Source organism: Serinus canaria, chromosome 8, assembly GCF_022539315.1.
Source record: "Serinus canaria isolate serCan28SL12 chromosome 8, serCan2020, whole genome shotgun sequence".
Classification (NCBI taxonomy): Eukaryota; Metazoa; Chordata; class Aves; order Passeriformes; family Fringillidae; genus Serinus; species Serinus canaria.
Window position 1 is genome coordinate 10,337,504 of NC_066322.1, and position 24,335 is coordinate 10,361,838.

The 24,335-nt window shown below is 43.3% G+C and overlaps 1 protein-coding gene across 8 annotated transcripts in view; it reads right to left on the minus strand.

The window, feature by feature from the left end:
* ST3GAL3 (ST3 beta-galactoside alpha-2,3-sialyltransferase 3) overlaps positions 1–24,335 on the minus strand; it is a 171,256-nt gene that overhangs the window by 33,733 nt on the left and 113,188 nt on the right. For 7 of the 8 annotated variants that reach the window (XR_007778204.1, XM_030226393.2, XM_050977792.1 and 4 more), the window contains 2 exons: positions 16,647–16,742; positions 12,100–12,286 (listed from right to left, as the gene is read on the minus strand). Coding sequence is in view for 7 of the 8 variants with exons in the window: in XM_030226393.2 (XP_030082253.1) it covers positions 12,100–12,286; positions 16,647–16,742 (283 nt within the window). In the remaining variant the exon portion in view is untranslated. The remainder of the gene's footprint in view (positions 1–12,099; positions 12,287–16,646; positions 16,743–24,335) is intronic. The other variant, XM_050977790.1, reaches the window with a different exon arrangement.

Below are 24,335 nucleotides of genomic sequence, written 5' to 3' on the forward strand. Positions count from 1 at the left end.
TGCCAGTGTTTTAGGCATTTCCTGACAGTTATAAATCCTTCCTTTCTTTGCTGTCCTCATCACTCCTGCTCTTGCCACGTCCCAGACCAGGATACTGCTCCTTCCCATTGCCTAGAAGGCAGGGAGGAGGAAAAGGGGGTCCTGAGAGCCCAGGAGATGTTCCCTGCTCCCTGGTCTGCTGCCCTTGCCCCAAACTCTTTGTGGAGAAGTGACTGATGAGAAAATCCTACTTGGTTCGTACATCCCTGGAGATATTGCATCCCAAGTAACTGTGGGAGGACACCTGACAGGCAGGACAGGGGATCCACAGTAGGACTGCAGCACCTAACAGCCCCCATGGAACATCAGTCCAAACCCTGGGATTTCACAGAACAGCAGGAGCCACACCAGGCTGAAGAACTGGACAACCTCTGCAAAATAGAGTGGGAGATTTTTTTTAATTGTTTTTTTTAACAATGATACAATTGTACATTTTCAGTGGCCTCATCTTGAGAAAGCTGAGTAATTTCAGCTGAACTTTCTGGCTGTGCCAAACATGTGGCACAGAAAACATCAGCTCAAAGATGCCAGTGTAAAAATGATAAAGCATTTTCCCCATCACTTATAACAGAAAATATGAGGTGATCCCAACCATGATCCCAACTACAAGCTCAGCTACCTGCTCCACTTACAACCATATGCCTGCTCAGAAGAAAAAAATTTAAAAAAATTTCAAAAAGCTGTCTTTGCAGCCTTGGGTGACAAAGCACAAGGGCATCCCAGGACATCCATCAGCAAGGTCTTTTTTGGGGAGCTGAACTGGTTCACGAGTTTGAATACAAGCAGCAACTCATTAAACAACACATATTTAGACGAAATTCTTGGCACATTACAACAAAAAAAGCTAAAGGATCACCACAGGAAGAATTATGGCCTAAAAGCCCTCATTGCTTTCTGAAGTTATCTCAAAGTGAGACTCCAGGGAAATTTTTACATTGTTTTTACAGCAAGAGTACACAGAAAATCTGTCTTCTCCTATTTTGGCATCCTTGCTGAAATGAGAAGCCAAATCATTTGTATATTCACGGAGTGTTCATATAGAATATATACAAATTATTCAGCCTCCTCTAAGAGGAGAAGGCAGAGAGGTCAAAATAACAAGAAACTGGGAAGATGCCAGGAAGCTCCTGCCCTACTTTGTTTTCTAGACTTGCATTAATAATTAGTGTTTTACAGAAGAAGAATTTTTAAGTAAGATTATTTAATATTCTTAAAAGATTTGCATTTAAATAAACCATAATCAAACCAGAACATTTATATTTAAAGAGTTTCTTTCCAAATAGCAGAAGTGCTGATTGCTTGGGCCAGGCTCTGTATTCTCTGTCCTTGTCAATTGTGGGCAAAGATCATATAATCAAAAATTGTCAGAATACAGGAGACGGTCAAGATGACAGAAACTTCCAGGTAGACCTACCAAGCTCTTGTGCACCCAGCAATTTGGGCATTTTCCTCCAATTTTACGCCTCTGACTAAATAAACAAATAAAAATTAAGACACTCACAGTTTTACAAACCTGTCTTAATTAAGAAGAGAAGAAACACCCTCAGACACATGGCACAAAGTCACAACTGCAAGAATAGAAATACTACCAAAAAAAGTCAGGTATTTCCTGAATCCCTCTTGCTAACTGCCTTCCCATGGCTTGGTCTATTGTCACTTCTGTTGTCAGGACAAGTGTTTGCATTAAATAGCTGTGAGTGTTGAGGCAGGGGTGCTGCTCAGTCAGGAGGGGAAGGAGGTCAGGGATTCACACACAGAAGCATCCTTCTCTCCTGCAGAAAGAATTGCCATTCCTCTTGGGTAGAACCAGAAGCACCACACACAGCTGGAGCACAGGGGGAGAGATAAATTTAGGAAGATAAAAGCACACGGGGAGTTTAGCTACCTCTGTTTATTACAGCAGACTGAAGATAAAGGTCAACCCCCTGTCCTGGAGCCCTCGGTGCTTCGAGGCAGAGCAAATGTTACAAATTGCTCAGACAGCTCTAACTATGCAAGTAATCCATGGAGCCTGCCAAGGAACACATGTGTTTCAGGCATAAATCGTCCAATCTATTCCTTTCTGAATTAACATCTGTCATCGTGACACCATTCAAAATGACTGAAGACTGGATCATATTAACAACCACACATCTTGGATAAATATTTACTGTTCAGACTTTCTCCCCCCTCCCCACTTTAAATAAAAAATGCAGATAGCAAAATTCCTGGAGCTGTGAAAGGGGAGTCTCTTTTCAGCCACTGACAGAAAGCATGTGATTTTATTTACAAAATCAAATCAGTGTTTTCCCCCTCCTCTGTGAGCCTTCATACCTCACACCGGTGAACTTACAGCATCCTGTGGTGCTGCAATGCTCTCCAAAGAACTCTTCTGGGGAATTCTGTTATGCTGGAGGTTGCTCACCTCAGAGACTCCACAAAGCCTTCTCCCTCTGGATGCAGAGACAGATCTGGCTAATTGTGCCCCAAGAAGAGAAAAATTTGCTGTGACCTTTGCAGACGACTGGATAAAGCAAATAACTCACTTCCATGACAAGCTGTCAGGTGTATTACTGGCTTGCTACCCTGCTCCCCATAGTCAACAAATGGGTCATAGACAGTGAGGACAGGGGGTCCCAGAGTCACAGAACAGGAGGGTGGGAAGGCAACATGTGAGTGCAGCCCTATCCTTTGTTCCCAGCACACAGATTTTTCCCAGATACTGGATTAAGTCTGCATTACAGAAAAAAGATGTCAGCAGTCAATGCCCCCTTCTGCAAGTATGTCATCTGACAATTGTAAGGACAGATTTCTAGGAAATTATGTGTGTCAAGACTGATTTTATCTAGTTGAGCTTCTAGCCACCACATTCTGCTGTTTCTCCTCAGCATGGCTTGAGAGGCTGAGAGAAATCCTGCTGAAATCCTTCTGGATATTCTGCATAGCAGGGAGCAGTGCTCCTTCATCAGCAACTTCTCCTTCCAGTCCTTTACTCTCACACTGTTTGAGTGGAACTTGACCAAGATATCCAGTCTTGATTTCAAGACATCAAGAGCAAATTCATCAAGCCTGCAGGGCAGATGTAGCAAAAATACTTATACTGATATAAATGTGCTGCCTTTTTTGGTCGTTTGCCTAGCTCAGATACACTTCTTCCTACAAAATTAAAAACTCTTGTGAGAAAAAATGTTCCCTCTAGGTAGAGAGAGAGAATACAAGTAAATCCCCCAAAAATCTCATGCATAAGCTGAATAAATTGAACTCCGTAACTAAATAAATTGAACTCAAACCTCTCAGGCTAAGGGAGGCTTTGCAGACTTCAAATGATTCCTGCAGTCCTTTACTGAAGTGTTAACACAGAACATCTTTATTCTACTAGCAGTTGCACGAATAGCCAACACCCTCTGGGTGATGTCTCAGTTTCACTGCTGGCGATGTCCTGGCACTTCTCCCATGCGCTGGATTCGCTGCTTGGAGGAACATCTGCTGCACATGTGGGCCATGCAATACCCTCAGCAGGCATGGGCTGCTCTGGTGGTTGAACTTCCTATGGCTGGGGGGACAGACACACACCTTGCTGCTGGAGAGGCCAGGTGGAGGCCAGGTGAGGCCATGCAAGCCGTGGGAAAGTTGGGGGATATCCGAGAGCACTGTGGTGCAAAAGGGAGCACGACACAAATCCACAGGCAATCAGGCAATTTCATTAGCTCTACTGTTTATGGAATTGTGTGTGCTGCATGAAGATCACCATCAGATTTGGAATTTCCTTCTTTACATTGGCTCAGCTATTCCCATCAAGGCAGGCAACCTGAGTTTACAGGCACCATGACCTTGAAATGCACCTACTGGGATTTGCATAATACTGGTGTCTGAATATTGCCAGAGCCTGCCAAACAGAGTGAGTGCAACATGAGCACCCTCCTGGTGCCTTTTCAAGACATCTGCACTTGCTCTTCAGCTGGCCCTCACACTGACTTTTCAAAATGTGGAAAAGCTGCAACTCTAAATTGCTCGTCTTTTTTGAGTTTGGTTGAGAAGGAAGGAGTGATTAAATATCTAGGAGACAGCAGCAAGTGTCAGTTGTATGGCCACAGACATCACAGGAGATTAGACAATATTAGGAAGAAATTGTCTCAGGATAAAGCAGGATGTGTAGGCAATCCCAGAAAGGATGTCCTACTAGGGCAATGATACAGTCTTTTCAGGGGTAAATCTTGTTTGGGTCTCTTCATTTAAAAATGATGTACGGGAATAGAAACTAAAGAAATAAAAATCTGACTGGAGCTCTCTGCTTTTCACATTACAGCTGGGATTACTGAGCCAGAAATGAAGATGATGATGTCTTGGCAGATGTGGGATAAAGGTTCTTTAAGGACTGCTGATGCCTAGCATGGCTAAATCCTTCTCCTCCATTAATAAAACTATAGGGTAAGGATGACTGGGGTTAGGTAACAGCAAAGAAAGCAAGGGACAAAAAAAAAAAGTACAAAACCCATGCATAGTGTGGAAAAGACTAGAAGGGCAGACACACCAATAATTTGTATTTTAATTTAAAGAAAAACTGTCTAAAGATTGAGTAATCAATGATGTCATTCCTACAAGTATAGACACTTTGCAAACTTTTGGCACCTGGATTTTTTTCATCCAGGAAATAGTGTGGTCATGGCCATTTTAAAATTTCTTCATCTGCCCCATGAGCTTAAGTGAATGGTTACAGACTTGTAGACATTAATGGCTACCCAGTCCAGGTGGACAAGTTTTATTGTCCAGGACACATCCACCTGGCAAGACTGAATGCCATGAAGGCACATTGCAAAGGGACCAGAGCAGCAGCCCCTGCCACCAGCTGATGCTTGACACTTACAGACACACTGTGCATGCCTGGGTAGGAGCAGCTCTCAGCTATGCAGTGACCTGCCTAATCTCATCACGCTGTTGCAGGCAGGTATGTATGAAGGGCAAGCTCCAGCCTGCACTTCCCATACCAACAACCTTCCTTTGGGAATCTGGCCAGGAAGTCTCCCCCAAGGCCCACGTTGCAAACTGGGTCATTTGCCTCCTGAGGTTTCTGTATGGTCCTCACCACAGTGCTACCTGAAAGCTTGTTAAAAATCACAAAATACACAACTAAATTTTTCTCCCTGTCTTGGTCAACAGGCACAATGTTTTATATAGCATATCTACATTTTTTTCCAGCCTTTCTTCTAACCATGACTAGAAAAAACTGGCTTACCTTCTCTCATAGGGCACCAGTGTTTATACTTCTCCTTAAATCTTATGGAAATTGCTCTGATCTCCTAGGCCAGTCACAGAAAAGGATTTTTTTTTTTCATATGCAAGTCTTCCATGGTTCCCTTGGGCCATTCCCACCAATGCCTCCAAGGGTGAGACAGCTCCTGACCATGGCAGCACAACCCCCCAGGCAGTATGGACTAGGCTTCTACAGAGCCAGAGAGATCAAAACCTTAAAACCCAAACAATGATGTCAAAACAATCATACCAGAAAGACAAGCTAACTTCCAGCTACTCTCTGGCAAAGGAATATGGCATATTCTCCACAGAATGCATCACAGAGACTCTCCCACCTCATCTTCTCAGTCAGAGATTTGGTAGGAACCACAAAAGTCTGCCTCATGTTTTCACTTTTTACAAAGCATCTTCTGTGCTTCAACATTTAGTCATGGCTCAGTCGCCTTGACTGAGACACTGAACAACCCTGATGATGTGGTAGGGTGTTCCCTGCTACAATTCCTCCAAGAATTCACCCACACTCTGTGGGTAGAAATGGTTTTTAAACCATGTGCTAGGACCACAGGACAACCAGCAATGAAAAGGCTTTCTTGCCTCTTCCTCACTGCAAGCCTCATCATGTCCCTTGAGCAGCCTGGCTGCCTTACTCACCAGCCATGCCTTCCTAAATTATACTTCTGAAGGGATTATTTGGAAATAGCTATTTAGGTGAAAACTCAAATTTGTGAAAGAAATTAAACAACCCTTAAGATGACTTCTCAGTTCAAAAGCTTTTCTTGTTTATGATGGAGCAGCTTCTGTTCCCTTCCAGCTGAGTCCAAGGAGAGCAGGAGACACAAGGCAATGCCCACCCAGGCACATCTCTAAGCAGATGTGCTGCAGCTGTGTTTCAGCACAGGATGAGGCACCACAAATCTGTAACCAAGCTTTGCATTCACAATGCATTAAGAAAACTCACAGTGGGTTTACAGCTCCACCAAACCAGAATGTTGTCCCAAGACTCATCCCACATGTCTTTCTCACAATCCACGAAAACCTGAAAAGACCCACTGTACACAAGACATTTAAAGCAACAAGCCCCTTGCAGGAGAAAAGGGAAAGAAAATATTTGCAATTCAAAAGCAAACTCTGGAGTGAATCTGCCAGTAGCAGCGGCCACTCAATTTGTCACCAAAGGCAATGGGCAAGCATTGGAAAAAGCAGATTCTCCCTCCCTAATGCAGACCTAGAGAAACCACCTGCTCAAGGGCTGGTCTGAAGTTCCAAACAAGCTGAAAATACAGACATGTGAATGAAACTTTCCTTGGGATGGGACAGCAACAACAGATTCACAGCCTCACTGCTTTCCTGAAGATGACAGGAGAAGCATGATGGCTCCTCAGGTTTGTTTTAGGATATAAACCAGCCCACAGGTAAGGCTATTTAATAATCTGAGGAATCCACAGTGAACTACAGGGCTGTGACATTCACAGGATGCCCTAGCAAACACGCAGCATGACAAGGCCATTAACTGATGGAAGAAGAGGAGCTCTAAACAAAAGCTCAGCAGACAGCACAAGTTCTGGCAGCAGTCTGGCCTTGGCTTCAGCACAGCAACACTCACTGATTGTGCCAGGAAGGTATCATAACATACATTCTACCACAACTGGGAGTATGCTGTTGGGTTAATACAATAATGTAGTTCCCCAATAAAACCTTCCCCAGTGCCCCATCCCCAAGGTCTCTGAAGCAGCAGTTACAGGCTGTGACAAGGAGCAGGGGTTATTGTCATGCCCACGGCTGGAGGATGATGGCTGTTGGGCACCACTGCTTTGTGCCAGTTGTCAGAGACATGTCCCTGAAAGGGACACACAGCCCAGCCTGGCCTCACTCACAGGCAGGTGCTCACTTGCTCCTATGACTTTCACTATCAAAGAGAACTTCTAGGTGCCACCGGCGCTTTCTGCACAAGTGACTCCTCCTGGCAAAGGCTGCAGAGATTCCCACTGCAGTCATCCACAGCTCATTATCACATGAGCAGGAAGCTTGTGAGCTGCCAATTTCTAGGGGCACCTTTGCCCTCACTTGGCTGCTTTATTGCCATGTGCCAGATGTTCAGGGATGTGAGCCCTAGCAAGCCAGAGAGCTCTCTCTAATTCACTAATGACAGCCAAGAAACCACCCTGGAACTGAGTACCAGGCTGAGATGGCTGCTTTGCATATCTGGAGCTTGTAAATTCCTGTTTGTTTCAGGAAGCATCTACTCTCCATGCAACAGAGAAACGTTCAGCTTTTGACCATTATTTAAAGAAGCAATATATGACCAAGCCTCTATCCCTCTGCAATTCCTCTGGTACTTTGTGTATTCAGAAAGAGTTTCTTTCACTGAAACACCCAGGCAGATGCAGGAGGGTACAAGCACTGGGAAGCAGTGGGATGGGTTACAATATATATAGATTATGTCTCTTGGCAAAAATAACAGTCCAGGAGAAAGTTTAACTGTTCTGAGTGACTGGCCATGAGTAATCCCCCTCTGGGGATGCACTGGCAGCAGTTGTTTCATCAGCAAAGGGGTGCCTGGAAGTGTCACAGGCTCTTACAGCAATGACTCCAAGTAAGCACAGCCTGACCAGTCACCACAGAGGCACGAACAGCTCACATCTGTGACCCGTCTGCAACAGCCATGAGTTCATGGAACTGCAGGCTCTGGGACTCCAACCCACTTCCTTTCCACTTGGACACTGACTTACTAGGTCAGCCTGGTGCAATACTCCCCTCTGCTAACCATGTCACCTTTCTCCATCTCATACTACTTCTAGCTCCAACCAGTGCTATGATTTTCTCCTTTAGTTTATTCCAATGCTTGTCAAATGACTGAAATCAGGTTACCAGCGTTTCAGTCACTTGGATTCACTCACCCTTCCCTTTCTTAAAGGCAGGTCCACATTCTCTAGTGATACACTATGCTCTGTCCTCCTACAAGACTTCAATCTGGAGTGTCAGCTCAGCCAGAACTCTGTGATGGAGACTACATTTGTTTTGCTGTTGACAGTGAACATTTAGCCAAACCTGTCCTTTTTCTAGGTTAATGTCTTCTCTCAAGTTTTTACTTGCTTCCAGATTTTTCTGGTTTAGTGTGAAATAAAAAGCAGTTGAGCTTTTACATTTCCTTATGGCCATATTCCACTGCTCCTCCTTCTGGACACAGTGTCTCCCAGGGCACTAAGGCACCACACAGATATCAGGAAGGCTGTTGCACCAGACTGTATGTAACACATAAAATCCCCTGCATCGCTATTCTGCTAATGCTTCTGCATCACATTGATTCATTTTCCTTATAGCATCTCCTGAAAATCCTCCTCTCTACACAGCACTTATCCCTTTCTCAGTATACAAGTGCTGCCAAAAGACTAACACAACACAGAGCAAATCCCTCTCAGCTGCAGGGAGAATAAGCTTATCTGACCACTGACCCAGCAATGAATAGCCACTCTCCTTTCATTTACTCTTTCTCCAATAAGCTCCCTTTGATTTCACTTACTCAAGAGAGAACTAAGCAAGGATCCCAGTACCTGGCCTGGAATCTCTGGTCCAGCAGGTTCAAGCTGCTCCAGGTGCCAGAAGGAATTCAGAAGGTCTCATTACCCACCTGTGACTGTACCATGAACACGTGCAGCTGCCATCAACAGTCACAGACAAAGGAAACATCAGAGGACAGAGATCGGCCCATTTTTTTGAGGAATGTGTTGACTTCCACAGCAGTTGTGCTCTTTAGCAGAATGCTTCCATTTTCCTTCTCTCCATCCTGAGGCCAGAGTCCTGACTGTAACCACTGGTTTGCAGTGTGTCTGCACAAAGTCTTGCAGATGGACGTGTCAGATAAGGAATAAGCAACAGTGGCATACAGAGCTCTCAGGTCATGCAAGTGCCTCTACATAAATCCTGGAAAGGAAGAAACTCCTCTGTCTCTGGAAAATCAGTTGAGAGAGAAACAAACTCTTGACACACAGAGAGCACTGGGCAGGCATTTGTCATTTTGAACCTACCACACACTGATGAAAATACTAACACTCACTACCAGAACAAACAGACGCCTACGTGCTATTCCCATAGCACTGCTCGTCCTCCACTGGGTCAGTCCTGCCTAGGAGACAGCACTTTCTGCATTGGCTTCCTCTAGAAAAAGCAGCTGTGTGAGCCACCTGCTTGCAGCTAAAGCCAATGACAGCGATATCTCAGCCTCAATAGAGAGAAATCAGATGAGAGCACAAGAGAGCACAAGACAGATGTTTTCCAGCCACCTGGGCTGCATCCTAAAGTACTTGATGAACTGGCTCAGCAGTCTTAAGAACTAGCATTGATTCCCTTTGGGGTATCATAACCCAAAAAAAGGTAGGGGATCAAAGGATTGAAAAATGGACAGAAGTTTAATAAGGCAAAAAAGGGAAGAGAGTTGAATTATGATTTCAATTCCCAGAATAGCAGGATTAATTATTTGTAAGCACCTGAAAAAAAACCCAAAACAGATTGAGTATCAACCCAGGTGGATTTGTCAAGAGTGAATTATTAAAAACAAAAATCTTTACACAGACAAAAAAATTATCTCAGGGGAGAAGCAAGATATGAGCTGGAATTCAGTAAAATTTCTGACAGATCACTTTCACAAACACGCCAAAAGCATTATTGATGATACAAGCATGATACAAGTTCAGAAGTGGCCAAAAAACTATCCAGGAGGCTCAGTGGGCTCACTCTAGGAATGGAAAGATGTTAATACTTGGGGTCTGCCTAGGAACCAACATTGTTTAGTGTTTTCATTATCAACCTGGATGATGAAGTAAAAAGTATGTTTATTAAATTGCAGAGGACATGAATCTGGAAAGAATGGCACGTATGCTGGGAAGTCTGCCAAAGGAACTTGGCAAACTGGAGGAGTGTTCTGGAAGGGAGGATCGGTAGGGACAAGCGTGCAGTGCTGCTCTTTGGCACAAGGAGCCACCAGCACAAGCACAGGGTGTGGAGTGGGGGAAGTGGCTGCTCTCCAATTCTTCCTAAGACCTGGAGTCTCCACGAACTCAGCACTCACCTTTAGTTCCATGCCACTGTGGAAAAGGCCAGAGAAACAGTGGATGTATAAAGAAGGAGAACTGTGAGGTTAATGGATTGTCTATTTGCTCCTCTTTTTTCCTGTCGTCTGTACATTTTTGGGCACCGCTCTTTAGGAAAAAGATGAATTAACCACAGACATTCAAAAGAGCAACAGGAATTAAGAGATCTGGAAAACATCACCTAAAAGAACTGAAAAAACCTCAGTGTGTTTATTCTGAAGAACTGAAGGATAAGGAGCCAATCAGAAGAACACTGAAGTCATGCAAAAAGCTGAAGTTCTTTCTGCTCTCTGCCAATCTGGGCACTGAAGCACGCAGCTAAGAGAACTGCAATCACTCTCCCCAGTCTAGCAGGTTTTAACAGACTATTTTCTGCACCTTTCCAAGAGCAGGGGATACCGCACAAGAATCTACTGATAATGACCTGATTGCAAGCATCAGGGGGAAATTAAATTTGTTTTGAAGTAAATCACCCCATCCTTTGAGCTTCAAGCTACACACGAGGAGTCCCTGCAACTGTATTTGAGTTGCAGGGCACTGACACTGCCAGGGCTTTCCCTGAATGAGGAACAAGAGCCTGACATAAAGCAAAGAAAATTACTTTTGACTCAATTATTCATGTTACGAAAGCCCACTTGTGCTTGCCCAGAGGTTGACAGGTAACTTCATCTGTCTGGTAGCAAGAAAATAATTGCAAGTTGGTGCCAGTGTTAGACAAGAGCAAAGTATGAGCCCTTAAGGCCCTCTGTGTAACAACTGTATACAATGATATTGCCAGACTGTTTCGTTATGTATGTGGTGAGCTGCCAACCTCCTCTCTCTGTCTCTAAACACATAATATAATATGCCATGCCCTGAATACTAATCCATTTGTCTTCTTATTTGCTGAAAAGTCATTAAGCAACATTTGAAAACAGATATATACATATATATATATATATAAAAGATTTGTAAAATGAGAACTATACCCATTATTTATTTGGGATTTCCTGACAGACAAACCATCAATGAGAAGTCATTGATCATAACCTCATTCCGTTCTGGGTAGGTGAATTAAAGAGAGCAACCCTGACTATTAACAGGTCCATGGTGCTTCAGAAGTGCACTCATGCAAATGAGGGGGTAAAATTTTTACATTGGCAATGCAGTGTATCCACTATTTCAGTGTTCTAAAATTAGACTTGATACTGTTGTTCTGGATGATACTTTAACCAAATACAAATAATGAATCTCAGTAACTGAGCAAAATGTAATGGATTGTGCTATTGAGGAGGTCACATTAAGTCTGACTATAGCCTTTTCAACAAGTTGTGCTGCTGCTGTCTCCTCCTCCCCTCCTGTGACATCACACTCTTGTCCTCAAACTCCCATTTCTTCCCTTTCCCATTGCTCTCTGCTTTCCTCTGCTCTTAAATCCTAAGAGTCCATAAAATCCATGCAAAACCTGGTCCTTTTAAATACTCTTTAAGATAACTAAAAATTAATTTAATTGTTCGCAGTGCGCAGTGACAATCTTGAATACCAAGCCTCATCTGTGATGCAACACAGATTACAGAGAGATGTCTTTGTAGAACATAATTAAAGCTGAAGTCCATGTAGGTAAAGAGAGTCTTCACTTAAATTCAGCAGGACACAGAGTGGAACTCTCCTCAGACCAAAATGTGGCAGATGTGATGGTGATACAATGTCTGCCCATCATTACTAATTAGGTGACCTTCACAGTGTCAGCTGACAGCGTTCTTACCACTTTCTCCTTGTAAACAATGTATTTCAGCCACTTGAAATCCTGCCATTTGAATCCTGCCAGAACAAACAGGGAATCCTTCTCATACTGCTCCATTTTCTGGATTGCACCTTCAGGATATGTGATCCGGAGCGTTGTCTTGCCACCCACGTCTTTTTCAAAGCCCTTCACTGGAGCCGAGTTCAGCCTGCAGGGCAACCAGAGAGAAGACACTGTCACAGATTCCCACTTACACTCAGATTCCCACTTGCACTCCTGTGTGTTGATGCCCAGCAATCACGGCTGGGCAGGAGCTCCCTGTAGCAGCTACTACAGTAGCAAATCTTAATTCTTGCAGTTCTTCATCACAAACACTCACTGAGGTTTGTACCAAGCGATGACAGCTTAATTAGAAGTTACATAAATTCTATCATTGAATATAATGCAAGCCATTTCTGCACTCAACTCCTGTGATCTAAATAGGGTTGGAGGCTTTGGAAAAGTGAAGATCATTGTCCTTGCACATTTAGAGTAACAAACTAAGCACTAACATTTTAATGGCCCATTGCTCCTTTGATGTGTTAGTTGGTTTCTGCAAGGCTGTGCTGAAAGAGATGATGAAGCTCCTCATCAGTTTAAACAAACTGAAACTGGTCTCATTTTTCAACCCCAGCCCAGAGCTTACACCACTCACCTGCAGAGAGGCTGCATAGAGAAATAATCCAACTAATAATTGTCCAAAAAAATCCATAGGATCAATTTGCACCTCTTTAATTCCCCAAACTGGCCCATTGGGAGAGTGAGCTGCCTTGCAAAGCCAGCACAAAGGAAGAGGTTGGGCTGGGACAAGGCTCAGCACCACTGCAGTCTCACAGGCTCCAAGGAGTTTCTGCAGTGGAAGTGCATCCCCCTCTGAAAACACTCAAGCAGTCACACAGCTTTGCTCTTGGGGACGCTGATTTCTAAAAGGATGCTACATATTTAACTGTGCTTTTGTTAAAACATTTCTCAGGAACAAAGTTTTTTCCCTTGAAAAAGCAAACTGCTTTGGCATGAACATCCATGATGACTTTCATGACATTAAAGTTTTCAGAATTTCTATTCAAGATTAAAAACCCAAAGCTGAGGAAATTTCATGTAACTTGTAATACAAATCTCGCTGACATCAAACAGCAGCCTCTGATGGCACAGGATTGCCTGCTTGAATTATTGCAGCATTCTTGAACTTGGTGTTGTTCAATATACTGCAAATTTTGCCATGTAGGAATGCTGGATTGCCTTTTCTAGCCTGGGTAAGTATTTTACATTGGAAAACTTTTAGTAGAATAAAAATCTCTATACAATCTGAAATCATATTCAAAATCTAGAGAAATACATTCTTAATCATTTTAAGCAAAAATACTTATTTTATCACCAGGAATAAAATCTTAAAGGCAAAACAATTTAAGAATTAGCACCACCACAATGAACACAGCAGATGAAGTCTTTTCCCATGGTTTATAAAGCCTTTGTGCCTGACTTTGAGGAACTAGACCGGAGTACAATGCTCCCAGCCAGCCTGATCCCTTGCTTTTTCCTCTGTTGCTGATGGCACATTCACACACCACTCACTTCTCCTGTGGGCAGTATTTAAACTTTAAGGTGTTGTGTCTCTTTGGGGCAGATGACCTTATACAAAGCAAAAGCATGCAGCTCTAAAGGTAACAGAATACTACCAATACTATCAATATTCTGCAAAGAAAGCAAGTTTTACATAATTTCATCTGTTTTCTTTAGGATGAGGAGGTGCCTGCAGTTGTTTCAAATGCCACTGTGCAGCTCCTTGGCAGGGTTTTTCCCATCCCCAGCTGCTGGGTTCACTGATTTGCTGCTTACTCTGTTAACACTCTCAAAACTTGGGAGCCCTGCATGGCATCTAATCAGGAAATAAACCAAACCATTTCCCCAGGTGAAGTGAACTCAGGTGTCCAGCAAAGGGCCAGAGTGGGAGCTGCTGATGGAGCCACAGGGACAGAGCAGTACACCAAGGGCCAGGGCAGTGCCCCAAGGGCAGTGCCAGCAATGGAGCAGGGAATGTACAGGCAGCCACAGCACCCAAAGGTTCAGATTCCACAGCCCAAACACCTGCCCAGGCAGGATGCACTGGTGGTTATAAATACAGCTGAATCTTGGAAAACCTCAGTTAGGATCTCAGACCTCCTTGTACTGCCCATGGATGGGCAGTTTTCTCCACAAGAAGTTCCAGAGTGTTTTTCTGTCTATGTTCACTGATTACATATGGAGACACTAACTCCCAACCCTGCCACCATGAAGATCCTTTCAGATACCACTCAAGTATCACCATCAGGTGAATCCCTCTCTGGTTCTAATCAGCAATTTCTGTTACACGCTTATTTTTGCCCAGTCTGCAATCTGTTCTAAGGAGGCATTTCAGAGCATTGATGACTGACTGCTGCAAGAAGTCCTGCCAGGTAAATAGTGGGACAACTGGAAATAACATCTGCACTGAAATCTGATAATGTCTAGGTAAAGAAAAACAGTAACTCACTCCAAGCTCTTTTAGAACTGACGAAGCTGAATTGGGCTATCTCCACTGCAAAGAACAAAATTTCTTGCTGCAATTAGCAAACCTCACATGGTAACGCAGGAGGCATCAAAGAACTCCACATACTGCTGGGTCACTCCTTTGTCCACAAACGTACCACATTTTTTCACTTAAAATTCACTCCCTAGGTCCCAAATATCACCTTTCAAATGAGTTCTTCAGTGTATGAAAAAGGATGTTATAATACGTGGGACTTCCCCAGCTTCCACAGGAATAAAGCAAGCAGTTGGATACATATCCAAGCACCTGGCTTCATTTAACCTTTACAGTTGACTTCTCTCTCCTTTATCCATCCCACCAACAGCACAGGTGCTTAGCTGCCCTCTTATCCTCCCAGCTTGCAAACTGACATAGATTTACTGATGTGGAGAGAAAAAGTTGAAGTTTTCATTTTGAAATTAAATAGTGGCCTTTCTGATGTAAATCTTAGTGGGTGGCTTAGACCAGATGGATTGAACTGTTCTTTTGCTACTTTTTTAATAACCTGAGCCCAAGGAAAGGCTATAAACTACATTTTAATTCAGCTGAAATAACTACAAGTCACCCAAGTATGACAAGGAATAAGAGCTCTTTGTTATCAACTGACAGCGGGATGAGCTAGGAGAAGGGTTGTAAAAATTTTGTCCTGTTCTGAACAGCCATCTCTGTGCCCTCTCCATCAAGCATACTGATGGAGAAGCAGGGAACCATTCACAGGAATCAAAGACTGAAAGGATCTTGGTCTTTTTATCCAGAGTTAGAGGATATTTATTTCTCTCTGTCTGTCCTATTCTTTCCTTACACATGGAAGAGAATATAAACTGTGCTAAATAATACCTGCCTTAAATTCCTTTATTAATCCCTTTCCTTCTTCTACCTTTAGCAAAGAATTTGCTATTTGCCACCATGTCTTAAAGCTGATTAAAGTTGAGAGAGATTACATCAGATACATTTTTTTTAATACAAAATCAGTTATTGTACTAAGGAAAAAATACCAACTTAGACTACGTTAAACCAGTTTTCTAAACTTACATTGCAGTTTACCCCACTTTTATTATTTACCACAATAATATTTTGTTACTCAAAACCTGATAGAAAACTGCATTTTTTTTCAGGTCAGACTAATGGGTCTGTAGCTCCCTAGAGCACATCCTCCCTCCCTCCTACACGCACTCTCTCACTCTCCATTAGTACAGGTATTATGTTTGTTAATCTCCAGTCACCCAGAACGCCTCCCTGACTTGACAGATTTATGACTGAGAGTTATGACTAGACCTGTGATTTCACATATCAGCACGTTTTTCAGGCATTCTGGGATGGCAATGATCCAGGTCCTCAGCCAAAGCAAGAAGTCCTGACTCTGACTGTGGTCCTTGGCACTCCCACCACTCTGCTTCTGCTGCCTTATTCAACATTGTCATCTGCAGAGACACAGAGCCAAAGTGTTGCCAGTTTCTAGGGCACACTTACAGGTGTTCAGTCACTGCTGGGTCCTCTCTCATGGAGGCTTCCTGCTTCCTAACACCCTATGCTGCACCATTCTTAGTCCTGCCCATCCTAACGGTGAGGTGCAGTTCCTGGGGAATGCTACACATGTATGACCAATAATACTGTCCTGAGCTACCACAGGAATGTATCTGGGAGCAAATCCAGCAGTGTGAGTTACTGCTTGACCACCTAAGGGAATCACAAAAGCACCTTTTAGAAAGAAGCTATGAAGGGAAGGTTCAAGTGATATCATACAAGAGACCACATTCCCAAGAAGCTTTGGAAAACAGAAAGCTTGAGGAATGCCTTTACCCTTTGATGTGATCATCATTTATAACAAACCTTTTTAAGCTCAGTCTATTTTTACTCTCCCTGTAAGTTAATGCTTCCATACAAAGGGATACTGTCACTAGTACAGATTTAAGTTTGCCTGCATAGCAAATGAACTGATACAGAAACTGAATATGGGACAAGAACTGTAATGCCAAAGACTCACCTGACAACAACATCATAGTCATCAATTTTTAACCCCAATGACTTATTTGCAAGTACTCCACCATTTCCCACAATAATACATCGCCGGCAGCTGAGACTGTGGAAGAAACAGAGGAGAGAAGTGATTTTTGTAACAGAACTTCAGAGAGAACACATATTTAGTTTGCATGCATCCAGAGAATCTGAGAACTAGAGGAAACCTCTGTAAATATGAAGAATTAAGAGGGGGACAGAGATACACTTGATCCCCAGCTCACCTCATCTTGCCCAGGCATTACACATGATAAACTGCTTTCAACACCTCACACCACATGTCCTAATGAGATGAGCTGTCAGGACAAGCAGCTCCTCTCCCTACACACCCCTGGTATGATGGGCTTGAATCATACCCATCTGTTTACTTGAAGCATCTCATTATTCATTCAGCACTGAAATAACAGTAAACCAAAGGTTTAGTGAGGAAGTCTTCTCTCCAAGCGATTTTATGAGTGCAGGCAGATCTCACCAGGTATGTGGGGTGTGCTCACTTTGCTGAGACCAAAATTGCTGCTGTTATCATAAAACTTCAAGGGACAGAAAAACATTAGATTGAGAAAAATAGACACTTCCCCAACACGCCTGTCCAGTGGAAATGTATCTGGAGACACAATAGGTGAGGAAAGGGAAGGAAAATAACCTTAATTAACAAAGAAACAGGAAAGAGAAGGAAGAGAACAGTTTCTCGTGGAACCCTGAGTCACGAGAACTCTGCAGCAGATGTTAAAAAGCGATTTTGTTTTGAAGACAGAGAAAGGACTTCTTTCCAGCCATCTAATCCCAAATGCAGCTGGCTCTTCTGGCAGCGTGCCTCCATCTCTGGTAGTTCACTGAAGGAATACGTGTCTGCAGGGCCTTTTTCGGAAAGGGTCCAAGGCAATCAGTTGTTTGGAGCAGATCCCTGAACTAGGCAGCCTTCCTAGTCCCAGGCACAGTCAACTGGTCGCTTCTAGGCTGTCCTCTCTGTGAAAAGTCTAAAGAGCCAGCATGAGGAAAGCTGTCTTTATGTGGGGTTCCTTTTTTGCAGAGCAGGGCTGAAGGGCACTTAAAAGACTCAGCTAAACCACTGAAGGTCACTCTGCTGACAGAGACATTTGCTGGAGACATGTGCAAAATTAACAGCATCAAGAAACGCTCAGGAACAGCTTCCCCTGCCCAGATAAAGTTCCACTGCAGACCCAAGCTCTTGAAAAAGAAAAAACTTCCTCATGCAGATGGACATATTAGCCCAGGATCCCCAAGGGCTAAAGAAGTGTGTGCTTGTGATAATCAAACCACAACAGAGAAAGAATTTTATAGATGGTGGCATAGCATAAAAACCCCAAGCAAACCAGTTCTGGCAACAAGGAGAAATCAGACACAAGATCTGGTTCAAGCAGTATATTGTGAGAAAGAGGAAAGGGAGAGTCAGCCCCAAGTACACCAAAATCAGTGACAAAGATGATAACAGCTTTGTCAAAACCTTTAAGGAAAAGGTGCTGTAGGAGGGAGAAAGAGACATAGTTCAGTTCTGGCCAAGTGATAATTCAGAAGGAAATACACTCTTTTGATGATTAGGACAGAAAAGTTTGACCTAAAAAACAGACTGCTGTGTGAAATACTGTACCTGCTCTACTCAGCTGTCTCTCAGCTATGACTCCTTTTGAATTTTCTGTTTTGAAGAAGAATACAGTGCTGAAATCCAAAGGCTGCAAGCTCCAGGCACTCCACTCTATCCTCTTCCCACTTACTGTTAGGATGTTTCTACCAATTCTGAATACAGATCTGCTTGTTTCAACCTCAAACCACTTAATTGCTTTCTTTGCTTTTCGGCTAAATTAAAGCACCATCTACTGTCAGCAGTCCCTTCCACATCTGCATGAGATCCACTTACTGAGAAAGCACTGTGTATAAACATCTGCCTCTCACAGGGCAGGCTGGTGAGTATGAGCTGCTGCACACGAGACAGAAGAACCAGTTCCACCAGCCAAAGCAGCTTCATGGCCCTGCTCCCACACAGGACTCACAGACTGATCAAACCCCACTCCTAATCTTCTGTTGACCAGACAAACTGGAGTGAGCTCATGACATCTTGCACAGTATGGCAGCTCTTCTAGGTCTCGACTAACACTTGCAGTATGTCCCTGAACAACTCTCAACTTCTGCCCAGATCTCCAAAGTCCTGATTCTGGAAGACCAGCATGCAGAGCTAATGCTGCTCAAGGTAGAGTGCCTTTTACACAGAGGTTTCACTTACATCATTCCACTCCTCTTACAATCACTGGTTTGCAGAATATAATCCTCATCTTGTAAACATGACCTGCATTGCTGCCTCAGTGATGCCTGATTTTTGACTTGGCTCCAGTGAAGGATGCAGCAAAAAAGCCAGGACCGACTTGGCCCTCCTGCTTGTTACTTTCCCAGTCTTTGGTTCTGGCAAATTTTCCTAGTGCAATTTCACATTTACTCCAGACTGGTTTTAGCCCCTGTGAACACCTGCCAGCAGGATTACACTACAAGTGTCACTAAAGGATTAATTCTCCACACTGACAATAACTTCTTAAAGCTGTGTAACATATTCTATTCCTAAAAAGGATACCTCTAAATGGTGTAGTATAGAAACAGAACATAATGGACTGAGACAAATAACTAATGTATGCCTCTAAAAGTTTACCTTTACCATTCAAGCTTCTAGTTAATCTAAAAATATATCTTCTGCATGGCAAGATTTAATTTCCACAAACCCAAAGTAACATAACATCAGTTATGCTGCCATCCTGCCTCTGTCCTCTGCAGGATTTTTCCTGCAAAACTAAACGAATCAACTTACAGCTACCTCTGTATTATCTCCCATGTTTCTCCAGGAATGGCACAACTTTTGCTGTTCTCTCAAACATTCCAGGAAGGGCTAAAAAGCAAACAGTTATAACAACAAGTATTTTTTATTTAACTCTTCAGTGTTTACTGACTTTAAAAGATATATATTTGTCATTTAATATCCTTGTAGTTATTAATAAAAGAATCACAAAGTATTTCATCATTGCTGTAAAATGAGACATCTTTCTATCTTTACCCCCAAAAATGAAACAAATACTTAACTGAACGGTTCTGCCTTTACTCATTGTAATTGATAGGTTAATCACTTTTGCCCAGCTTCATGTCTGAACCACTCTTCTACCCTCATGGTTCTGACATATTTAAATGCATTCTCCTTTTTCCTTAAGACTGCAGATAAGATTTTTCATTAGTAACTTTCTGACCCTAAGGTCTCATCTTTGATCTTCTAACAGCTTAAATTTCTTTCAAATGTACTCTGTCTACTGATTGTGCCTGAGCATGGGAAACCTGCACAGTGATTGCTGGCTCTGGGCAAGTTTCTGGGTGAAGAAATACACAGTGCAAGCAGCATCAGTTACAGCTCAATTGTTTCTCCACAAAGAAGTGTGCAAACACCTTTGTGCTTGTTTACACAGTATGTCAAAGCCCTATTTCTTTTCCAGAAGATTTCAAGGATTGAGCACATCAGACACAGCCCATGTTTCAGTTTGCTACCAGGGTGGTATGAAGGATGGTCATGGACTTTCCACAACAGATACTCCCTAAAGCCCTAAGCTGGGAGCTGCAGCCAGATGTACAGACTCATGACACAGATACTCCAAGGTTCAGTTCATCTACACGAAAAGCAGGATTCATGCAGATTTTCTTGAACAATATAGAACTGTAAACATGTATATGCTTCATAGCAATTCCTGTTTCCTCTTCTCTCTTATCAAAGTGCTTTAGGGATTTGTCAGAGGAGAAAAACCACAAAGCCTTTCTTTATGCAACTTTGGATCTGAAGGCTTTGAGGAAAGATATAACAGAATAATTAAAAAATACATCTTTAGGGTAGCTGGTGCTTAAGGAGGCTTAACATACTCTGGTTTGATCTGCTGTTACTTAAATGGGTGCTATCAACTTGAACCAGAGGGGGACACACACCTCTCTTTGTTCTATCAAATCCTTTCCTCACTTGTTCAGGTAATTTACTGCATTAGTAAAGACTGTGATAGTTATAAGCTCAAACTCTCAGTGTTCTTTCATTACCAGCTGGAGGCAATACAAAAAATGTCAGTCAGGCTTTTATATTTACGTCTTTTCATAGGAAATTTACATGTCATCACCACAGAGATGTAACCCAAAAATCCACTGAAGTCCAGCCAGCAGATGGGCTGTGGAATTATAAATCAAGCCCTGATCCATTTGCAGAATGAGGGACAGACCACTGGAGGAGCCACTAAATCAAGCAATGAAAATCTCAGCAATATAAGTGGGCCTGGAAAAGCCAATGGAGGGCAAGAAGTTTCAAATATGAGGCCCACTGACATCTGTGTTAGGGAGAAAGTCATGCCAGCTCAGAAGGAAGAGGTCAATGGTTCTAGAGAAAATCCCCTGGATCTCCAAACTTTCCCAGACAAGCTCAGGGGTGAGTTGTAACTGCCCTCCTGAACATCACTGCAGCTTTACCTGCCCCGTGCCCTGGAGCAGGTTACTACTCAACACAACGGTGCTGTAATAAGGAGTCATGAAGAAAGCAGGGCACCATGCACACTGTGGTACAGGTGTGAACCACAGCCTTTGTTCACATGCCCTCCAGCTGCTGCTAGCTATAACACAATGGAGGGATTAGTGGAAGTGAGTTGGCAAAGCTGCTGTGGGATGATGAAAAGTGCACGCATACCTGGAAGGATCACGTTTGCCTCATTTCAGCACCGTGTCAGCACATTGTGTCAGGAAAGGTGCATCAGGATGCCCTTTAGCACAGGAATAATCAAACAAAGTTCATTTCCAGGGCTTATGAGAGGCAAGTGAATGCAACTTCTCAAGGAACAGCTTTGTGAAGGAGGGCACAAATAGAGAAGCTTAGGTAGGAACAAGAGCAAAGGCTTGGTGTAGAGATCCTCCACCACACAACTCTAATCCTCTCTTTCCTTTCTGTGCTCTCACGCACTGCTCTGACCTCACCTTTCCTGCCTCTCCCACCCTTCCCCTGGGAAAGCTGCCTTCAGTGTATGAACACTTACTCCAATGGGCTGGGCAGTGCTCACCCTCCCCACCCATCCCAGCCTCTGCCTCTCCTGCTGCCATTTCAGCTCTGTGCCCACACAACTCTTCGGTGGGAGGGGAGCTCTGGAAATGGAGTCACTGGAATGACCTGGGTTGAGAGAAAAGCTCATAAACTGGAATCATCTCACTGATCTACTTTGAAGTCCCCTTTTAAACAGTAGCAGCAGCACAAGGAGAAGGGCAGCAGCAGTAGATATGGCTTCTTAGACCGGTTGCAAATATGGCTTCTTAGACTTGCCAACAGAGACAATGTTGGTGTAACTCCATTCTGAAAAGAAGGTGAACCTGGAGCCCTTTTCCTGCTTCTAGAATCAGCCCACTGGACTTCTGAGAGGCTACAAGTGGAAGAGTTCACAAGATCTCCCAAGCCCAAGCCCTTGAACCTAACAGACTTGACTTGTGTCTCTTATCTAATTCTTCCACAATAGGACATTTTCCCAGTTCTCTATCATATAACCAAGAATGGTTTGGGTTGGAAGGGACCTTTCAAGGTCCCCTAAGTCAGGCTTTCTCCAGTTGCTTCAAGGTGTTGAGCAAAGGGGAGAGGTCTGGACTTTCTCCTTGACCAGTGAGCAGGAAGGGAGAGACCCAAGGCTCTGCCCCCAGCACACTGGTGCTGCCATGGAGGGGAACTCTTAGGATCTGCTTGGAACTTGAGACAAGATGAGGAAGGAGCTAGCCTTCATCCACCAGTCTTCTCCACCAACTTTTTAGGAATCCAAAATGGCAGATAGCCATTGCTGCCAGCACTGGAATTCATGATGACCACAACTGAAGAACATTTCTGGAACAATACCCAAGTTTTCATCTGTGCCCCACTCACCAAGCTGGTTTGCCAGAGCAGCACTATAGCAGCCTTAACACCTCCTACAGTTCCCAAGCTCTTTCTCCTGATAACTCCTCTGTTGCAACTCCATCTACCTCTTCCTTTAGGCTCTCACTTTCCAGCTTGCTATCCCAAGCCTTGAGTCCCTTCCTCTCATAAACACTTCTGTTTTTATCCTTCCTAAGACCTGCTCACTTGGAAGGGCTTTGGAAGGTATTTGATTGTGATGCATATGTTCTACACAACCAACATCCACTGATAAGGATTTATCACCATTCCCAAGGAAACAGTACTGCCCCAAGGTATCTGTGTGTTTACACACCACCAAACCTTGTTGCTGCAAAACCACAGAAATAAACGTATAGCCTGTTCCTAAGGTCTCATTTGCACTTGGTATCTCATGGATTTTGCATACATTTCCTGGGCCTTAAGTGTTAGATCTTTCCTATCTCTGTGCCAAACTCATTATAAAGAGCACACACCAAAGTGAGTGGCTCATGCCAGAGTCGTTATGTTTCAGAATCTCCTGCAGAATTACTTTTAAAAACCATGAAACATTCTACTCCTCAAAAAGAAGGTGAGCAGCAAGGGTCACAACTGCATTAACCTTCACTGCAAGAATCTTCCACCTGCCCTCTGTCATTAACACTAATTTCAGATGAGCAACCTTCTGAAAGAGTCTATATGTGGATTTTCCAACAGATTGAAATCTTAACTCTCCAACCAGAACTGAGATAAACCCCAGATGGATGAGACTCAGTTGTGTGCAAAATCTCTAAGAAGGTCATTTGTAAAATGGTTTTACCTTCTAGACATAATTTCTCAAATTAATCCAAAATCTGAAGGCTAACCCTCTCTGGCACTGCTGTGAGGCAAGGCAAACTTCAAAGAAACCTAAATTAACACATAGACTGTGCAAGACTAAGAATAAGCTTTCACACAGAGAGTAACTCCCAACTACAGCAAACAAGCTCTACAATCAGCATGAGGGATGCAGAGACCTACACAGAGGCTGGTTAAGCTTATGAACTTTGTCACCAAAAGTGGGCAGAAGGGGAGCTGGGCCAGGAAATAAAACCCATGTGTTTAGGAAGCAGGAACTGTGTTGTCAGCCTGGGTCAAGTACCACTGGAAAGATGTATTACCAGGACTTTGAAAAGAGCTCAAGTCCCAGAATAAAAAACTCTGACAGCTTCTGAAAAAAACTACCCCTAATATGGGAGGTGGCACTAAACCAAACCTGCAGGAAAAATGGAAGGAATGACAGAAAAGCAAGGACAGGAAGGACTAAAGAACTATTACTGGGAAGATGATTGTCAACGTGCCAGTGAGTTTCAGAAACAACCTCTACAACAGAACTGAAGAACCAAAGGAGCTCCTTCTAAAGGCATCAATTCAAATATCACAGGACCCAAGAGACTGCTATCCTGTTCATCCTAGCACAGGCTTGGCCAACACAACCAAATATTCCTACTTTGAGAGTGAGGTATTAATGAAAAACATTGTTGAAATAAGCCAGTCCTTTCTTTCCTTCTAAAGTTCCTTGTGATTCTGTTGCTTTGTCAGAAAGGCTGGAAAAGAGCAAAGTGTTTATTGAAAACCTGCTATTTACCTATTTGAAAACAGGGCAAGAGGATGTCTTGGAACAGCATATGAAAAAAACGACTAGGAAATAGTCAAAAGCTAAATGATTTTTTCTATTTATGTTTGACTTGACAAAGGTCTCCAGAGTCTACAGATTTA